General features: G+C 50.4%; 1 protein-coding gene across 1 annotated transcript in view; it reads left to right on the top strand.

Moving 5' to 3' along the window:
- Positions 1-21,477, top strand: part of LOC147102627 (E3 ubiquitin-protein ligase TRIM65-like) — a 45,076-nt gene that overhangs the window by 5,278 nt on the left and 18,321 nt on the right. The window contains exons 2-3 of the mRNA XM_085963291.1: positions 224-319; positions 4,367-4,600. Coding sequence (XP_085819417.1) covers positions 224-319; positions 4,367-4,600 — 330 coding nt within the window. The remainder of the gene's footprint in view (positions 1-223; positions 320-4,366; positions 4,601-21,477) is intronic.

The raw sequence follows: 21,477 nt of genomic DNA, 5'->3' as shown, positions 1-21,477 counted from the left end.
GAGGGCAGACAGGGCCTCGGTTTAACGTCTCATCCAACAGACGGCACCTCCGACAGCGCAGCACTCCCTCAGCACTGCACTGGAGTGTCAGCCTAGATAATGTGTTCAAGTCTCTGGAGTGGGGCTTGAACCCACGACCTTCTGACTCTGAGGCGAGAGTGCTACCCACTGGGTCAAGGCTACAATGAATTAACATCTTTACTTTTTATTAAAATATTTTTAGAAAGAACTTGTGGCGAAACATGAGGAGATGGAGCGCCAAGTAAAGAAGACGGAAGGGCTGATCGATACACTCAAACAGCAGAACATTTCTATTAAGGTAATGATTATTCCAATGTTTACATAGCTTTCCCTAGAGAAAAGCACAGTTTTACTGATGGAAACAGAAAATGCTGGAAATACACTGCAGGTCCAAAAAGAGGAAAGACGAGTGACATTAAAGGTGTAGGCCCTCCTGTAATGGGGATTGGTTATCACAGAATCACAGGAACCCCACAGTGCAGATAGAGGCCATTTCGGCCCATCGAGCCTGCACCGACACATATTCCACCCGATCCCCGTAACCCCACGTATTTAATCCCCCTAACACTAAGGGTCAATTTTTATCATAGCCAATCAACCTAACCCGCACATCTTTGGACTTATAGGACGGAACAAAATGATGGGCAGGAGGAGGGAACAACCGGTAAAAGAGGCAGGTATGAGGGGGATTAATGGGTTTAATACACTACAAAAAGATGGAAAGAAATGCAAGAAAGAAAGACGTGCATTTATATAGCACCTTTCACAAACTCGGGACGTCCCAAATGCTTTACAGAAAATGAAGTATTGTCGTAATGTAGGAAACACAGCAACCAATCTGCACACAGCAAGCTCCCACAAACAGCAATGTGATAATGACCAGATAATCTGCTTTAGCGATGTTGATTGAGGGATAAATATTGCCCAGGACATCAGGGAGAACGCCCCCACTCTTATTCAGATAGAACCATGGGATCTTTTACGTCCACCTGAGCGAACAGACGGGGCCTCGGTTTGACGGCACCTCCGACAGTGCAGCACTCCCTCAGTACTGCACTGGGAGCGTCAGCCTGGATTTCTGTGCTCAAGTCTCTGGAGTGGGACTTGAACCCACAACCTTCTGACTCCAAGGCGAGGGTGCTGCCCACTGAGCCACAGCTGACACCTCAAGTCTCAGTCAGGTAGCGAAAGGGGAGTGACAACGACTATTGATGGACCTGCTGGCCATTCCAGCATTTTCTGTTTTCACTTCATGTTCTTTACCTGTATTGGAGTTCAAACCTTGGCTCCCCTGAAGGTCCAGTGGGTTTATTTGGTGAGCAGCTGAGCCGTACAGCTCAGGAAGGTCTTGGGTCCGATCCATGATCTGTGCTGAGTTGGGGGAGAGAGTTCCAGATTTTCACTACCCTTTATGTGAAGAAGTGCTTCCTGACTCCACCCCTGAACAGCCTGGCTCTAATATCTCACTTGTGTTCGATCAGTGACAGCAGCATGCATTGATACGGCGCCTCGAACAGAGAACCATGCCCCGTAATCAGGAAAAAACAGGACGGCGAGCCAAAGGAAGCCCAAACCTGGTGTCTCCTCATCAATACTTCCGAACATACCACATCCTCTCTCCGACCCTTGTTAACCTGAGTGGTATCTGCGCTGTGGACTGTGGCGATTTGCCAGTATTTTCATTTTTTTTGAAAAAAAACTCATCTGGCTTATCAATATTTCCTAAAATAATCTGTTTTAGTCATGTTGGTTGAGGGATAAATATTGACCGAGAAGAACTCCCTGGGATGTGTGACTGGTTTAAGTGCATTCCAGCCCTGTGATTTAAAAAAATATATATTATTATCCACTGGTTTTATTTAAACTGAGTAGCTTGAGTCGCACTGTGATTCCTCCTTCCCATATAACTCACGGGTATTGCCACTGACAGCTTGGGTTCAGTTGGTGCTAGTCTGGGCTCTGGGTCAGAGGATCTTGGGTTCACGTCTGCTCTCCAGAGACTTGAACCTATAAGCTGCCCAGCGGGAACGGGGAGGGTTCAAGTCGGACGCCCGTTTTAAACCGCACACAATTTTACTCTCCATTGAATTTGATAATCCAGCAATCAATAACCGATGCCCCCTCGGGTGGATGTAAAAGATCCCATGGCACTATTTCGAAGAAGAGCAGGGGGAGTTCTCCCCGGGCTATAATCCAGGCTGACACTCCCAGTGTGGTACTGAGGGAGTGCTGCACTGTTGGAGGTGCTGTCTTTCTAACTGATGCTCTGTCTGCTGGTTCAGGTGGATGTAAAAGATTCCGTTGCATAATTTGAGAGAGAGCAGGCCAACCAATACATAGGTACAGTGGTGTAGTGGTTATGTTACTGGACTAGTAATCCAGAGAACTGAGAGTTCAAATCCCACCAAGGGCAGTTTGAGAATTTGAATTCAGTACAAAAAAAAACCCAGGAAATAAAAAGCTGGTCTCAGTAAAAGTGACCATGAAGCTGTCGGATTGTCGTAAAAGCCCAACTGATTCACTGATGTAGTTTAAGGAAATCTGCCGCCCTTAGCTGGTCTGGCCTATATGTGACTCCAGTCCCACACCAACGTGGTTGATTCTTAACTGCCCTCCGAAGGGGCCTAGCAAGCCACTCAGTTGATGCCCTGTACGTTGCTCCCACATCCTGAGAATAAATTTAAAAAAAATTAAAAGTAGAACAGCAGACAGCCAACTAATTGGTGTATGTGGGACATTGCTGTGTGTAAGATGGCTGCAGACACAGGAGCAGCTGCTGCATGTTAAAAGTACTTTGGTGTACGTGAGGCAAATGTAAGTCCATTTAGTCTTACTGTGTGACTCTCAGTAGCTGTCAGCCTTCATTTTGCAGGAATCGGGTGTGACACGCTTGCTTGACGTGTGCTTGCTTTGCTTATCCCAAAAGGAGGCAGAAAGAATGTCGTCACTGTGGGATCCGCATCACCCCTGTGACTGCGCTAAATAGGGAGGCCGCTGTCGCCCTTAGCGAGCTGGCTTATTCGAAGTCGGGCAAGTATTTGTACTTGGTCGGTATGCGCTGCTCACTTTGGTACATTAGTCACACTGTGAGCCAGCTGCTCTCACCGTCCCACTTTATAGAGGGTATTTTAATCCCCCCGCACTGCGGGAACAGTGCGGGACAGGGTTAAGATGCTGGGGTTGGGGGGGGGGGGGGCGGTTTCACACCACATTCTACATGCGTTCCTGCCCCCATCACCTTAACTGGCCTGAAATCAGGCACATACAGGCCGCCCGTCCCAGAGAAGTGGGGGCCTAATTTAAATGGCAACGTCAAGTCCCGATGACGTCGGCGGGAAGCCACACCATTTTAACCGCGGGCCCGACTAAGGCCCGCACTGTCTCAAACTGGCCAGAGGAGGCCCAGGTGATCAGTCAGAGGATCAGACAGGTATTAAGATGTTTCTAAAATAGTAGAAGGTTCCCCCTGACTGACCGGTGACTAGAGCAGGAGTCAGGAGATGTGCTTATGTGGAGGTGTTTCTTCTTATGACTTATGTTGTTGGTCAATGTTGCCTCGTGTCAAAGTAATCACCATCATGAAATATATAAGTAGCCTCCCAGTTTGTGACTGGACAGTTTAAAGTGATTTCCATGCCCCACACCTTTCTCTCCTGGACTGAGGTTTGGTTATACAGGCACTGGTGCCCTTTGGTCCCATGTGTGAACAGGGACAGTGAGCATTGGTAGATGATTCAACCACGGGCATCATTAAAGTCATTCAACTCACCCAGTAGCCCACGAATACTCACACATTCACACACACCGACTTGCACACACACATGCACGCACACACACACACCCTGATACGCATGCACACACAGATACACACACACAATCCCTGACGTGTGCACACTGATACATACATACTCCCTGACACGCATGCACACCGATAATGACCAGATAATCTGTTTCTTAGTGATGTTGGTTGAGAGATAAATATTGGCCAGGACACCAGGGAGAACTCACCTGCTCTTCTTCGAAATAGTGCCGTGGGAACTTTTACATTCACCTGAGAGGGCAGACGGGGCCTCAGTTTAACATTTCATCTGAAAGACGGCACCTCCGACAGTGCTGCACTCCCTCAGTACTGCACTGGGAGTGTCAGTCTGGATTATGTGCACAAGTCTCTGGAGTGAGACTCAAAGCCACGACCTTCTGACTCAGAGAGGAGAGAGAGCTACCACTGAGCCACGACTGACACCTATGATGGGAGCAGGTCGGGGGTGGGGGGGTGGGGTGTGGGGGGGGTGGGGTGGAAATACCAGCAGATTCCACTGTTGAGGTTTGTTTACCGTGTTTTCAGGACTCTGCATCTCGGGCACAAACAAACTACGTCAACAAGTTCGTCATGCTGGCAAAGGAGCTGGCGGAGGTGCAGGCCAAAGTGACCGAGTACATAGCGTGTGAGGAGCGCGGCGCACTGGAGCAGGCCGACAGTGCCATGGGGAGACTGGAAGAGAAGTGTGCCAAGCTGAGAGAGGTCAGGCTGAAGCTAGAAACCACACTGAAGAGCAACGACTCCGTGCAGATTTTACAGGTACGGGTGGCCCACGGCTGCCATTTTGAATTTAACAAGGCTGGCATTACCACTGACACGTTTCCTTTTGTTATAGGGGGCAAAATTTAATTTCCCCTCCCCTTAGCTAGACCCGTTAGCAACTTTTTATTATTCATTCTCGGGCTGTGGGCATCGCTGACAAGGCCAGCATTTATTGCCCATCCCTAATTGTCCTTGAGAAGGTGATGGCGAGCCGCCGCCTTGAACCATTGCAGTCTGTGTGGTGAAGGTGCTCCCACACTGCTGTTAGGGAGGGAGTTCCAGGACTTTGACCCAGCGACGATGAAGGAACGCCGATATATGTCCAAGTCAGGATGGTGTGTGACTTGGAGGGGAACTTGGAGGTGGTGGTGTTCCCATGCACCTGCTGCCCTTGTCCTTCTAGGTGGAAGAGGTCGCGGGTTTGGGAGGTGCTGCTGAAGAAGCCTTGGCAAGTTGCTGCAGTGCATCTTGTAGATGGTACACACTGCAGCCACGGTATGCCGGTGGTGGAGGGAGTGAATGTTTAAGGTGGTGGATGGGCTGCTGATCACACGGACTGCTTTGTCCTGGATGGTATTGAGCTTCTTGAGTGTATCCCATCCAGGTAAGTGGAGAGTATTCCATCACACTCCTGACTTGGGCTTTGTAGGTGGTGGAAAGGCTTTGGGGAGTCAGGAGGTGAGACACTCGCCACAGAATATGCAGTTTTTGACCTTCTCTAGTAGCCATGGCATTTAAGTGGCTGGTCCAGTTGAGTTTCTGGTCAATGATGACCCCCAAGGTGTTGATGGTGGGGGATTTGGCGATGGTAATGCCATTGAATGTTATGGGGAATTCCAACTCTGATTTGCAGCCTGTGCTTCAAAGAAGGGACAGTGGGTGGCCTCCAAAACCCATGCCCTTTGCGTCTTGGGAGATGGGGGTGTATGTGGTCTCTGCAAACCAGCCACCCCACATCTGGCTGGACTGTCGGGCAGTGTGCGAAGGGGAGATCGCAAGCAGTAGGACTGCGTGTTGTGTCTGACGCATGCCATGGCCTGGGAACATGCTGTTTCCATTTACAAGAACGACAAAGATTACCGTACGACACAGCCCACCCTACAAGCACCTCGGGTAGGAGAAAGCACCTGTAGTTGGAGGAGGAGATCTGGACCCACCCCACACCACTGAAATTGGTGCCGTTGAAAGGAATGTTGCTGAGCTGAAGGAAGTGGGATCGACTGCATGACTTAGGCTTAAACTGAATTCTTCAAATACTTGGTTAGTCGCCACGTCATCCACAGCATTCCAGGAGAAACAAAGGGGGAGTCCACAACACTCGGCTCAGTAGTGTTGATCAAATGGAGAGAGAGCCAGAGATGGAAAGGGGGAGACAGACAGGGAGGGAGGGAGAGAAAGAGAGACACACAGATGGAAAGAGGGAGCCTGCTGAGCACCACTGGAGCAGAACTGACTTGGATAGAAAACTGGTTGACAGACAGGAAGCAAAGAGTTGGAATAAACGGGTCTTTTTCCGAGTGGCAGGCAGTGACTAGTGGGGTACCGCAGGGATCGGTGCTAGGACCCCAGTTATTCACAATATATATTAATGATCTAGACGAGGGAACTAGATGTAATATCTCCAAGTTTGCAGACGACACAAAGCTGGGTGGGCGTGTGTGCTGTGAGGAGGATGCCGAGAAACTCCAGTACGATTTGGACAGGCTGGGCGATTTGGCAGATGCAGTTAAATGTGGATAAATGCGAGGTTGTAGGAATTGATGAATTCCTATAAATAACTGAGATCAGCACCAGGGAACAAGCAAACAGGTCTTTACTGATCAGAGACTCCACGAGGACTGCCTGGGCAGCCCCGTGGCTTGTGACGTGACGTCATCACGTTTGCCCACGTTTTCCCGTGCTCTTAAAGGGGCCACGCCCTGTACGTGCAAACTCTATATACAAAACACAGTAATGCCTAACACAATGGTACAGGTTTAGGCTGGTGTTAGAACATCGTTAAAGGGAATTATATACAGTCAGCCAGAGTCATTCAGTGGTTCTGCCACATGCGCCCCCCCCCAGAATTCGCTTTAACGGACAAAGTCAAACGGTGAGGGGGTCTGACGAGCCTGTCAGAACGACTCCTGTACTCTCGAGGCGGAGGCTGCTGGGCGGCTGGCGGTCTGGTGCACTGGGTCTGCGGTGACGACGATGGGAGGCTGATCCCGTCTCGGTGGCTGTGCGGTCTCAACGGGGTGGTCGAGGTCCAAATGTGCTGGCTTTAATCGGTCGACTGAAATGTGGTCCGGTTTACCGCCGACATCTACCGTGAAGGCTTTGTCCCCTGCCTCCAACACGCGGAAGGGACCGGTATATGGGGCCTTGAGCAGATCCCTATGTGCGTCATGGCGAATAAAAACATATTCAGCCTTGTGAAGCCCCGTGGGAACGTGTGACCTCTGCAGCCCGTGGTGCGAAGTGGGTACCGGTGCGAAACATCTGGCCGCCTCTTGGTGACTAGCAAGCTGAGCAGACGCGGACCATGGCTCTATCGATGTTGGTAGGAAGTCCCCTGGGACTCGCAGCGGCTGCCCATACACCAGCTCCGCTGATGAAGAGTGAAGGTCTTCTTTGGGGGCCGTGCGAAGGCCCAACAGGACCCACGGTAGCTTGTCTGCCCATCCAGCATCCTGGAGACTGGCCCTCAGGGCGGCTTTCATTGACCGGTGGAAGCGTTCGCAGAGGCCATTCGCCTGTGGGTGGTAGGCTGTGGTGCAGTGTAATTTGACACCGAGTTCTTGGGCCACTGCATTCCAGAGTTCGGAGGAAAACTGCGGTCCCCTGTCTGATGAAATATCTGCAGGTACTCCGAAACGGGTGATCCAGAAGGAAATGAACACCCTGGCCACGTCCGCCGAAGTAGTGGATGACAGGGGGACCGCCTCCGGCCATCTGGTGGTGCGGTCCACCATGGTCAGGATGTGTGAAAAACCATGAGAGGGTGGAAGTGGTCCTACCAGGTCGACGTTGACATGGTCAAAATGTCGCTCCGGAACTGTGAAGGTGGCCAACGGAGCTTTGATGTGGCGCTGTACCTTGGCCCTTTGGCAGACCACGCAGGTGTTGGCCCAGTCGCGGACATCCTTATGCATGCCATACAAACTTCGCTGACATCAGTTTCTGAGAGGCCTTCATTCCTGGGTGTGACAACCCATGTATGGCATCGAACACTTTGCGGCGCCAGACGACCGGCACGACAGGGCGAGGATCCTGTACGGAGACGTCACACAACAGCGTGGTACCTGCCGCATGGAACATGACGTCGGCCAACTGGAGGCCAGTGATGGCTGTTCTGTAAGCTTGGACTTCCGGGTCTGAGTCTTGGTCCGCTGCCATGAGGGCGTAGTCGATGCCCAAATGAACCGTATTGACGATCGCGCGGGAGAGGCAGTCTGCCACCAGGTTGTCCTTACCGGACACGTGCTGTATATCCGTGGTGAATTCGGATATGTAGGTCAGTTGACGCTGCTGTCGGGCTGACCACGGTTCGGCGGCCTTGGCCATTGCAAAGGTTAACGGCTTATGGTCCACAAAAGCGGTGAAAGGACATCCTTCTAGCAGGAACCGAAAATGGCGGATGGCCAGAAAAAGGGCGAGCAACTCCCGGTCGAACGTGCTGTATGCTCTCTCGTTCTGCCATAGTTGACGGCTGAAGAATGCCAACGGCTGCCACGTCCCGTTCACCCACTGCTGTTGCACGGCACCGACTGCGTAGTCTGACGCGTCGGTGGTGAGGGCGATGGTGGCTCCTGGCAGCGGGTGCGCCAGCATAGGCGCGTTTGGTGTCGGCGAACGCTCGGGCCATGTCCTCCGTCCAGTCTACCGGGTTCTTGCCAGTCTTGCCCTTGAGGGCCTCGTACAGGGGTTGCATGAGTAGTGCCGCCTTAGGCACGAAGCGGTGGTAAAAGTTTACCATGCCTAGGAATTTTTGCAGGGCCTTTATGTTCTGCGGGCGTGGAAAAGATGTCACCTCCTCCACTTTTGAAGGTAAAGGAACCGCTCCCTCTGAGGTGATGCGATGCCCCAGGAAATCGATTTGGTGCAGGCCAAACTGACACTTGGCCGGGTTGATAATCAGGCCGTGTTGGCTGAGATGTCGAAAAAGGGTGCGTAGGTGACATATGTTCTTCCTTAGTAGGACTGGCAATTAGAATATCATCCAGGTAGACGAAGAGGAATTTGAGGTCCCGCAGCACGGAGTCTGTCAGGCGTTGGAAAGCCTGGGCGGCGTTCTTTAACCCAAACGGCATTCGTAGAAACTCGAAGAGGCCGAATGGGGTGATGACTGCAGTCTTCTGGACGTCTTGTGGATGCACAGGGACCTGGTGGTAGCCCCGGATGAGGTCGACTTTCGAAAACATGGTGTTCCCTGCCAAATGTGCAGAGAAATCCTGAATGTGGGGGATCGGGTACCGATCAGGAGTGGTGGCGTCGATAGTCGCCGCATGGCCGCCATTCGCCGCCAGGCTTCGGGACGATATGGAGGGGTGAAGACCAGGAACTATTCGACCGGCGAATAATCCCTAACCGTTCCATGATTGCGAACTCCGCCTTTGCGACCGCCGGGTTCCAGGCGCCGGGCCTGCGCGTAGACCGGGGGGCCGTTGGTGGTGATGTGGTGTTCCACACCATGTTTCGTGGCCGAGGAGGAGAACGTGGGTCTTGTCAGGTCGGGGAATTCGCCGAGCAGGCGGGCGAACTCATCAGGAGTCGGGAACGCACAGGAGATGGTGCGTGACGTAGTGTTACTGCGGTAACACGGGAGAGAATTAAAAGTTGCTGCGATGATCAGCCGCTGGTTCCTGACGTCGACCAGGAGGCTGCTGGCGCACAGGAAATCCGCGCCGAGGAGGGGCTGGGAAACTTTGGCCGTAACAAACTCCCACTGAAAGCGTTGCCCCCCCGAAGCACACCTCAACTCGCCGTCTGCCGAAGGTCCGAATTGCTCCGCCGTTGGCCGCTTCAAGGGAGGGGCCGTGATTCCCTGTCTGCACATCGAGGGCGGACGCGGGTAAAATGCTGCACTGCGCTCCGGTGTCACACAGAAAACGGCGACCGGAGAGAGTGTCGGTGATGAAGAGCAACTTTCCCGCGTTGCTGATCGCCATCGCGGCCGCGGGGTGCCCATTAGACTCGTTCCTCAGTGGTCGCAGTTGTTGGTTGTTTTGTTTTTGGGGAAAACTGCAGGGAGGGCGGCAACGCTTCGCCTTCGCGCCGAACTGCGCGTGGTAGAAACACAGCCCAGCAGGCTGACGAGCTGGGGTGGCGTCTGCGGGGGATGGGTGCCTCGTGGTGGCGCAGTACTGCCGAGTTACAGCGAAATTTTTGTCAGCCTCCGCAGCGAGTGTTGCACAGTCCACGATTTCAGATCTGGTCAGGGCAGCTTGCACCTGTTCAGGCAGTTGGCTGAGGAATATTTCTCGGAACAGGAAGCATTCCGGTTTTGAGCCCAGGAGTATGAGCATCAACTCTGAAGGCTTGGAGTCCCCCGAGGCCGGGCATCACCAGTAATTGACGGGCGCACTCCGATTTTGTAAGCCCGAAAACCTGCAGTAACCGCGCTTTGAGGGTTTCATACTTGCGCTCCGTTGGGGGGTATCCGAGGAGGCTGACGATCCGAGACGCGGTAGAGCTGTCGAGTGCGGAGACCACATACAGGTATTTGGTCTGATCTGCATCGATGTTCCGCAGGGCGAACTGGGCCTCGACCTGAATAAACCACGAGGTCGCTTGCTGCTCCCAGAACTGTGGCAGCGTTAGTGAAACAGCGTTTGCCTCCATGCTGTGCTCTTCTTTTGTGAAAACGTTCACAAAAAACGGGGTCACCAATGTAGGAAATGACGAATTCCTATAAATAACTGAGATTAACACCAGGGAACAGGCAAACAGGTCTTTACTGATCAGAGACTCCACGAGGACTGCCTGGGCAGCCCCGTGGCTTGCAACGTGACGTCATCACGTTTGCCCGTGTTTTCCCGCGCTCTTAAAGGGACCACGCCCCGTACATGCAAACTCTATATACAAAACACAGTAATGCCTAACACAATGGTACAGGTTTAGGCTGGTGTTAGAACATCATTAAAGGGAATTATATAGTGTCAGCCAGAGTCATTCAGTGGTTCTGCCACAAGGTTATCCACTTTGGTGGCAAAAACAAGAAGGCAGATTATTATCTGACGGCAATAGATTGGGAAAAGGGGAAGTGCAACGAGACCTGGGTGTCCTTGTGCACCAGTCGCTGAAAGTAAGCATGCAGGTGTAGCAGGCAGTTAAGAAGGCAAATGGTATGCTGGCCTTCATAACGAGAGGATTCGAGTACAGTAGCAAGGATGTCTTGTTGCAGTTGTACAGGGCCTTGGTGAGATCACACCTTGAGTATTTTGTGTAGTTTTGGTCGCCTTATCTGAGGAAGGATTGTCTTGTCATGGAGGGAGTGCAGCAAAGATTCACCAGACTGATACCTGGGATGGCAGGAATGACGTATGAAGAGAGATTGGGTCGATTAGGCTTATATTCGCTAGAGTTTCGAAGAATGAGAGGGGATCTCATTGAAACTTACAAAATTCTAACAGGACTAGACAGACTAGATGCAGGAAGGCTGTTCCCGATGGCGGGCGAGTCCAGAACCAGGGGTCACAGTCTAAGGGTAAGGGGTAAGCCATTTAGGACTGAGATGAGGAAGAATTTCTTCACCCAGAGAGTGGCGAACCTGTGGAATTCTCTACCGCAGAAGACAGTTGAGGCCAATTCATTAAATATATTCAAGAAGGAGTTAGATATATTTCTTAAAGCTAAGGGGATCAAGGGATATGGGGAGAAAGCAGGGACAGGGTACCGAGTTTGGATGATCAGCCATGATCTCATTAAATGGCGGAGCAGGCTCGAGGGGCCGAATAGCCTACTCCTATCTTCTGTGTTTCTATGTAACTTTACAGGATGGGTATTAATGTCGGGAATTTGTGCCTAGAGGTCAGCGTGGCTGATTTGCAGCCCGCGTTGAATTTCCCTCCGTTAAATGAATGGGCGTGTTGACTTCTGACCCTGGATGTGCGCTCCATTTCACAGAGCTCTCTTGACGGGAGCACCGGATCATAAAATTTATGCCGTACATTTTAATTCCGAGAAGGGCCATGCGGGTGCGGAGGGACGATTGTTAAATGGGCACGTTGCACATTTAAAAAGGTTTAACATTGACAGTGGTGTAAATCAGTAACATGCATGATTGAGGTGCTCAACCAACACTCCCCAACAGTGAAGGAGGATCTGCTGGAAAAGCAGCTTGTTCTTAAAGGGATGTACCCCCTGGGTGCCAGTTAAGGAAGTACCTGTGGATTTATGTGGGAAAATTGGAGTGTTGGCTGAGTTTAACTTGGAAAGAGAGAGAAAAGGAAGAATGCAGGGGGGGGTGGGTGGTAACGGAGAGCACAGCACTGACTCACATTGTGGGGGGTGGGGAGAGGCGGGTGCTGATTTTAACTGTGGTCGCCCAGTGCTAACGGGACAGTATCACCCTGAAAATGGCGCCGGGTCACTTAACACTCCGAATTCGCTGGTGCTTCGGTCGTTGCCATCTTGAAAGGACAGATAAGAAAGACTTGCATTTATCCAGCGCCTTTCATGACCTTGGGACGTCCCAAAGCGCTTTACAGCCAATGAAGTACTTTTTTGAAGTGTAGTCACTGTTGTAATGTAGGAAACTTGGCAGCCAATTTGCGCACAGCAAGCTCCCACAAACAGCAATGTGATAATGACCAGGTAATCTGTATTACTATATATTTACATTCTATATTACCCAATTATCAGTGGTACACATATCTGTGTGCCTGACTGTGTTCTGTTTACCTTCTGATATTTTGTAGAAACACCCTGCCGTTTATCGCTTATAGGCCTAGTGTTTAGGTTTGTGCTTGAATGTTGGCTTTCTAGGTTGTCCTTGGATGAAGTTGACGGTAAAAGACTTTGGATTCTTCCTGTGTGAATCGCAGCCGCTAACATTAGAGCAAATCGTAGGCTCAGTAAACCAGCAACACCCAGGGCAAGCAGCAACAGGCCAAGAACTGGCAGCAACAGGCCGAGTCATCCTCAGAAGGTCTGGGCCAAGAAATCTGACTCTGCAGATTGAATTTTAGCAGGATTCTCAAAGCCGTGAGGTGAATGAGTCAAGGCACGGAGAGCATTAAATCGCAGGAAGAACTCGCTACAGGAAACTTTCGATTTACCGGCACCTAAATAACCGGAAATCTCGGTTAACCGGCAAAATTCAGGAGTAGGTTCAGGTAACTTTTATTACTTGCCTTCCTCCATCTGTTGCTGTGCAAGGGTGTGGCTGCAGCTGTTGCTAAGCTACAGAGACGCTTGCAACTTGTGGCCATTGTTCTGAACCTGTTGCTAAGCAACAGGGTTTGTTGCTTTATACGGAGCTCTCAGCTCCGTATCTTTTACTATAGCTTTCGGTTATCTGGAATTTTTGATGAACCGGCACCACGTCGGTCCCGTCCGTGCCGGATAAAAAAAAGTTTCCTGTATTCCCTTTTGTAAGGTTACTTGAGTTTAACTTTAGACTTCTGACATTGCCGCCTGTGCTGAAAAATTAGAAAAAGCTGGAAACAGTTAAAGTTTCAGGTTGATGGCCTTTTGTCAGAACTGGATGATATTAGAGATAAACAGCTTTTAAACAAATAGTCAGGGAAAAGGGCAGAGAAATCAGAGAAAGTCTGTGATAGGGTATTCACATTGCTTTCACAGCCACGTCTCTTTCCTCAGCCACGGTCTGTGGCTCCGACTTATTCCACATGGATTCCATCCTTCATGTTTTGGATCTGTAATGAATATACCTTTTAAGGGGGGGGAACTACTTTTTACAGCTCATGTATACTGTAGTACCGGCAGTGACCACACCTGTACATAGCACTGAGTAGTAATCTGTACAGTCAGTTCAACTGTGAGCCACGTTGAGTAAACACCTGTTGTACCGTTTCTGCTGCAGTCTGTATCTTATTATACCCAGACACAACATTGATGACGAGGCAAGTTCGAACCTACCTGCAACTCTGCATCACCTCCCGGGGATTCGTTCCTGGAGATCAGTGGATTGGAGGTCAAGGCCAGAGACTCGGGCGTCGACCACGGGCAACCACCCAGTCATCCAGCAGAGACTCGAGAATTGCGGGGAGGCTGTCGAGAGCCAGGCTTGGCTTTCCAGTCGAGGTGGTCCAGCGAAACGGGCTGGCAACAGGTAGTGCGCAGACCCTTTGCGGACAGCGGCGGGCTAGAGCCCGACCGAGCGGCACAGCAAAGGGCCGAGCAGCGTCGACGGGGGAGAGAGAGAGAGAGGGCAGGGCGCAGCCGGTGTTCAGGGGCCGAGCAGCGTCGACGGGGGAGAGGGAGAGAGAGACGCACAGAAACCCGCGAGGCGCCGCCATTGCCACGAGGACCGCCGAGTGCGGCGTTGGCAGCAGCGGGGGAGGAAGGAAAGCGCGGGAGACGCCATTTTAAGCCATTGGGAGACGCCATTTTAAACCACACCCAAAATGCCGAAGAGTGGCAGTATCACCGCATTTGACAATGAAGTCGAAGATTGGACTACATATGTCGAGCGAATAGAGGTATACTGCAAGGCAAATGAGGTGTCAGATGACAAGAAAGCGTCGGTATTGTTAAATTTAATGGGTGCTAAGACGTATGGGTTATTACGAAATCTAGTAACCCCAACGAAGCCAATGGAAAAGAGTTTTGAAGACATAGTAACGATACTACAGGGACATTTAAACCCCACACCGCTGCTGATAGCAGAAAGATTCAAGTTTCACAAACGGAACCAGCATAAGGATGAAAGCAATGCTGATTATTTAACAGAACTGCGCAAACTATCGAAACACTGCCAGTTTGGAGCGGGACTGGCAGATACCTTAAGGGACAAGTTTGTGTGCGGGCTTCAAAGTGAAGGAACCCAGAAACGGCCCTTACGCTGGAAAAGGCTTTCAGCATTGCGGTATCATATGAAGCAGCAGCACGGGGCGCTGCAGAGATACAACAGAGACCGCAAGAATACGGCACAAACGAAATGTCATACAGAACAGAGAAGTGCTATCGCTGTGGCAGAACAACACACGACCAGAATGATTGCTGGTTCAAAGACAAAGTGTGCAGACAGTGTGGAAAAGTAGGACACATAGCACGAGTCTGCAGGTCGGGAAAGAAAACCAGCAATAAGAAACCTACCAAAGGAAAGTACAAGAAGGTACATAAGATGACGGAGAATAGTTCAGACGAACAAAAGAGTGATAACGACTCCGAAATCAGGGAACTGAGTTGTCTGAAACTACATAATGTGATCACAACGGAGGATCACCGAACCATTTGGGTCACTCTCAAGATAGCAGGAGTCCAGGCAAAGATGGAATTGGACACAGGATCAGCCCTAACAGTCATAAACCGACGGGACTACGAGCGGCTATTCTCACACATACCCTTGAGAGACACAAAAATTATTTTGAAGATGTACACAGGGCAAAAAGTCTACCCCAAAGGAAAAATAAGGGTGACCGTTATATATAACGGTAAGGAAACACCAAAACTAGACCTGTATGTATTGCAAGATGGAGGACCACCATTACTGGGACGTGAATGGATCCGGAAAATACAACTGGATTGGCATTCCATACAGGCGCACTGACTGTGGCTGACAAAAAGGATGACGACGTCACACCTGGGCGACTGTCAAAGATCCTAACTGACGCGAAAGAAGTGTTCCCGCAAGGACTCGGAACACTAAAAGGCATGACAGCGACGATTAAAATTGAAGAAAACGCAAGCCCAAAATGTTTTAAGGCCAGACCAGTACCTTATGCGATCCGCCCAGCCGTCGAAGCAGAGCTGGAGAGTCTGGAACGTTCAGGTGTACTGTCCAAGGTAGACTGGAGCGAGTGGGCTACACCCATCGTCCTGTGATGAAAAAGTCGTTGAGCAGCACGCCTGGGGAACCAAGAAAGGTTCGCATCTGTGGGGGCTTTAAGGTAACGGTGAACCCGGTCCTTCACACCGTACAATATCAACTTCCGCGGATTGAAGATATTTTCGCCTCGCTATCTGGAGAGAAACGCTTCACTAAGATTGATCTGGCCCAGGCGTATCTGCAAATGGAGGTAGAAGAAGCATCAAAAAAATACCTCACAATCAACACCCATAAAGGCTCTACCAATACAACCGGCTGGTATTCGGGGTAGCATCAGCTCCGGCTATTTGGCAGAGGGCAATGGAACAAGTCCTGCAAGGGATCCCAGGGACCCAGTGTTATTTGGACGACATCCTGGTCACGGGCGAAAATGACAGTGATCACCTTGCCAACCTACCTTGCCAACCTGTAGCAGGTGCTCACTAGATTGCAGGAATATGGGCTCCGAGCTAACCGCCCCAAATGCGAGTTTTTTAGAAAACAGATCTCGTATTGTGGCCACGTTATCGATAAAGAGGGGTTACATAAGTCCCCAGAGAAGATTGAGGCAGTAGTCAAGGCTCCAGCACCAGAAAATGTGTCACAACTGAGGTCGTTCCTCGGGCTGGTAAACTACTACCATAAGTTCTTGCCAAATTTGTCTACAATACTACACCCACTGAACACCCTACTGCAAACTGGGGTGCCATGGAAGTGGAGTGATGAATGTAGACGAGCTTTCCAGAAGAGCAAAACACTAATCGCATCGAAAGAGGTATTCACAGAATCACAGAAACCCCACAGTGCAGATAGAGGCCATTTCGGCCCATCGAGCCTGCACCGACACATATCCCACCCAATCCCCGTAACCCCTACACCAACACATATCCCACCCTATCCTTGTAACCCCACGTATTTAATCCCCCTAACACTAAGGGTCAATTTATCATAGCCAATCAACCTAACCCGCACATCTTTGGACTGTGGGAGGAAACCGGAGCACCCGGAGAAAACCCACGCAAACACGGGGAGAATGTGCAAACTCCACACAGACAGTTGCCCGAGGCCGGATTCGAACCCGGGTCTCTGGCGCTGTGAGGCAACAGTGCTAACCACTATGCCACCGTGCTGCTGGCCCATTACAACCCAGCATTACCAATTCGGTTGGCATGTGATGCGTCACCCTACGGCATTGGAGCGGTGCTGTCGCACAAATTCTCGGACGGCTCAGAGAGGCCAATAGCCTTTGCGTCACGATCACTAACCTCAGCCGAGCGTAACTACGCCCAGATTGACAGGAAGGCCCTCAGCCTAGTGTGGGGAGTGAAAAAGTTCAATCACTATCTGCACGGGCAGAAATTCACCTTGCTGACTGATCACCAGCCTCTTGTCTCCATTTTTAATCCGAAGAATGGCGTTCCGGTGATGACTGCGCAACGACTACAAAGATGGTCACTTTTTCTAGGGGCGCACCACTATGAGATTGAATATAAGGGCACGAAACAGCATGGAAATGCTGATGGGCTATCACGCCTGCCACTGCCTACTGCGGAGGAAGCACCAGCAGTGGATCCTGTCGAAATATTCCATTCGACTATAGTTGAACACCTACCGGTAACTAACGCTTGTATCGAAAAGGAAACCCGAAATAACCCGACACTGTCTCGGGTATATGATTTGACGGTGAAGGGATGGCCAGCACATGGCGACTCACTGTTGCCAGCATTCTCGACAAGGAGAGAACAGCTGTCAGTGTGCCGGGGGACCTTGAAGTGTGGATCCCGAGTGGTAATTCCACCCAAGTTAAGGGATAGAGTGCTCAATGAGCTTCATGAGGGTCATCTGGGAGGGGTAAAAATGAAAAGCCTAGCCAGGGCTTATGTGGCCAGGAATCGATAAACAAATCGAGGACCTGACCAAGAGCTGCTCAGGATGCCAGAAAGTCCAAAATGCACCACCACATGCCGCTCTACACCCATGGGAGTGGCCCTCATCTCCATGGCAACGGGTGCATATTGATTTTGCTGGTCCATTCATGGACTCAATGTTTTTAATAGCCGTGGATGCGCACTTGAAATGGCCTGAGGCCATCAAAATGTCCTCCACCACCACGGAGGAAACTATTGCAGTCCTACGGACCATTTTTGCCAGGAATGGCTTGCCAGAACAGATTTGCTCCGACAATGGACCACAGTTTGTGTCCGAAGAGTTCCGGAGGTTTATGAACAAGAATGGGGTAAGGCATTACACATCCGCCCCGTATCATCCAGCCACAAATGGATTGGCTGAGAGGTTCGTACAAACCTTTAAGAAGGCAATAAAGGCTATGTACAATGACAACATTCCGCTGCAGCACAAGGTGGACAATTTCCTGTTCGCCTACCGGAATGCGACACATGCAGTCACCAACCAGGCCCCAGCCATGATGTTCTTTAACCGAAGGTTAAGATCTCGCCTGGATTTGCTCAGACCAAACGTACGAAGAGATGTTGAGAGTAAGCAATTCCAGCACATCCATGAGAAGCCAACAAGGAGCTTCAATGTAGGGCAACCAGTCTTGGCCCGCGACTACCGAACAGAAAAATGGCAGCCAGGAACGATATGCACACGGCAGGGCCCACTAATGTACACAGTGGACGTTGGGGAGAGCATCGTGAGACGCCATGCTGACCAGATCCTAGAGTCACAGGAACAAGTCAACCCCATGCCTCGCCCATACGTACCTGGTGATGAACCCGACGTACAGGTCGCATCTACCCCAGAAACAGTAGCATCGGAAGCTGATGAACCAACTGATGACAGGGGGCCAGAATCGCCTCCGCACCAAGAGCAAGACACAGGAAAGGCGCTATCCAGAAAGGATCAGGAGGCCTCCCAAAGACTGAATATATGAATAGACTATTTTCAGCTAATCACAGAATCACAGAAACCCCACAGTGCAGATAGAGGCCATTTCAGCCCATTGAGCCTGCACCGACACATATCCCACCCGATCCCCGTAACCCCACGTATTTAATCCCCCTAACACTAAGGGTCAATTTATCATAGCCAATCATCCTAACCCGCACATCTTTGGACTGTGGGAGGAAACCGGAGCACCCGGAGGAAACCCACGCAAACACGGGGAGAATGTGCAAACTCCACACAGACAGTCACCCGAGGCCGGATTCGAACCCGGGTCCCTGGCGCTGTGAGGCAACAGTGCTAACCACTATGCCACCGTGCTGCCTAATGTTGCATGTTAAAAGTGTTCATTGTAATTAGTTTGATATTTAATTGTTAAATGAGTGTTATGGTACTGTTAATCTAAAAGGGGAGGAATTGTAATGTATATACCTTTTAAGGGGGGAACTACTTTTTACAGCTCATGTATACTGTAGTACCGGCAGTGACCACACCTGTATATAGCACTGAGTAGTAATCTGTACAGTCAGTTCAACTGTGAGCCACGTTGAGTAAACACCTGTTGTACCGTTTCTGCTGCAGTCTGTATCTTATACCCAGACACAACAGGATCCACCCCTGATCACTTTTGTTCTTTTATGTCCACCCAAGAGAGCAGATGGGACCTCAGTTTAATGTCTGACCTGAAAGACGGCACCTCTGACGGTGTAGCACTCCCTCAGTACTGCACTCACGTGCCAGCCTTTACTATGTGCTCTGGAGTGGGACTGGAACCCATGACCTTCTGGCTCAAAGGTGCGAGTGCTACCCACTGAGGCACGGCTGATACTTGGTATGTAGTCGACCCTAAAGAGTCCCTGAACTAACACTAGAAAAGAGGGCAGCGACAAGGCTAGCCATGCGAAAAATGGCAGATTGGGTACATTATACAAAAGTTAAGAGGGAAGTTGTTGGCATGTTAGTGTCTGGAAAAGCTGATGCTGATTTGCTCATCAGACTGGAAAAATATACAATCAGAGCACATTGTGCGTGGCCCTGCAGAGAAGAGAGAGCTTGTGAGAGAATATTCGGCAGCTCATGTCAGTGAGACTAACGCACCAAATTAAAGCGGAGCATGGAGCGTTCCCAGTGGCTCCGTCGGTAAATTCACTGCCCGCTGTGGTCATAGAGTCATAGAGTTTTACAGCACAGAAAGAGGCCCTTCGGCCCATCGTGTCTGCGCCGTCCGTCAATCCCTGTCCAGTCTAATCCCATTTTCCAGCATTTGGTCCATAGCCTTGTATGCAATGGCATTTCAAGTGCTCATCCAAATGCTTCTTGAATATTGTGAGGGTTCCTGCCTCTACCACCCTTTCAGGCAGCGAGTTCCAGATTCCAACCACCCTCTGGGTGAAAAAGTTCCTCCTCAAATCCCCTCTAAATCTCCTGCCCCTTACCCTGAATCTATGCCCCCTTGTTATTGACCCCCCTACTAAGGGGAAAAGTTCCTCTTTATCCACCCTATCGATGCCCCTCATCATTTTGTACACCTCAATCAGGTCCCCCCTCAGCCTTCTTTGCTCCAAGGAAAACAACCCCAGCCTGTTTAGCCTTTCTTCATACCTGAGGCGCTCCATCCCAGGTAACATCCTGGTGAATCTTCTCTGCACCCTCTCCAAAGCAATCACATCCTTCCTATAGTGAGGCGACCAGAACTGCACACAGTACTCCAGCTGTGGCCTCACCAGCGTTTTGTACAGCTCCATCATAACCTCCCTGCTCTTATATTCTATGCCTCGGCTAATGAAGGCAAGTATCCCATATGCCTTTTTAACCACCTTATCTACCTGTTCCGCTGCCTTCAGGGATCTATGTACATGTACACCAAGGTCCCTCTGACCCTCTGTACTTCCTAGGGTCCTACCACTCATTGGGTATTCCCTTGCCTTATTTGTCTGTCCAAAATGCATCACCTCGCACTTTTCAGGGTTAAATTCCATTTGCCACTTTTCCGCCCATCTGACCAACCCGTTTATATCGTCCTGTAGCCTGAGGCTTTCCTCCTCGCAATTTACCACCCCACCAATTTTCGTGTCATCTGCGAACTTACTGATCATACCTTTTACATTCTCATCCAAATCATTAATGTAGATCACAAACAGCAAGGGACCCAGCACCGATCCCTGAGGTACCCCACTGGACACAGGCTTCCAGTCTGTGTCACTGAGCCACAGTTAACCAACGGGACTGAAGATCCACTAATGTGCTGCTGCTTCTCTGTGAAGCACCGTGGGACATTTGACCTCGTTCTAGATGTTCTGTAAAGTGCAAATTGTTTCTGTTGTAAACTAGTAACCGGTGACTCACGATAGTAATGGATGTGGCGTTAAACCAAGTGCTGTTCAGGTGGATGTTAAAAATCCAATGCCAATTATAAAGAAGGGAAGGGAGTTCCCCCAGTTTTCTGGCCAACCTTCGTCCAGCAACCAACGCGCCAGTAACATACTAACTGGTCATTAATCTCATTTCCTGTTTATGCGATCTTGCTGTGTGTAGATTGGCTACTACGTTTGCCAGCAAAACAACAATGACTGAACTTCAAAGGTATTGGTTGTAAAGCGCTTTGGGACATCCTGGGAATCTAGCTCTGTTCTTACTTTATTCTAATGGGTAGATACACTGGATTCTGTGTACCAGTGAGAGTTGTTGCAACGTTACCCACAGTCCTGCTCTTGGAGTCTGAGGGCACACCAAATAAATCCCATCATTTTAGACCAGGTCAACTGACCTAGTTTCTCATTTTACTCAGAACATAGGAATATAATCTAGTTTATTCCATATCTGGGTGGGATAAATACAGTAATCATTATCTACCTTCCATTACCTATCAGCCTTGGCACTCTCGCCTCTGAGTCAGAAGGTCGTGGGTTCAAGTCCCACTCCGTTGACTTGAGCACATTATCCAGGCTGGCACTCCAGTGCAGTACTGGAGGGAGTGCTACACTGTCGGAGGTGC

This window comes from Somniosus microcephalus, chromosome 21 (genome assembly GCF_052327205.1).
Source record: "Somniosus microcephalus isolate GS21.2 chromosome 21, FLI_Smic_1.0, whole genome shotgun sequence".
NCBI lineage: Eukaryota > Metazoa > Chordata > Chondrichthyes > Squaliformes > Somniosidae > Somniosus > Somniosus microcephalus.
The sequence above is the reverse complement of the archived record's forward strand: the minus strand, read 5'-3'. Positions and strand labels throughout refer to the sequence as shown.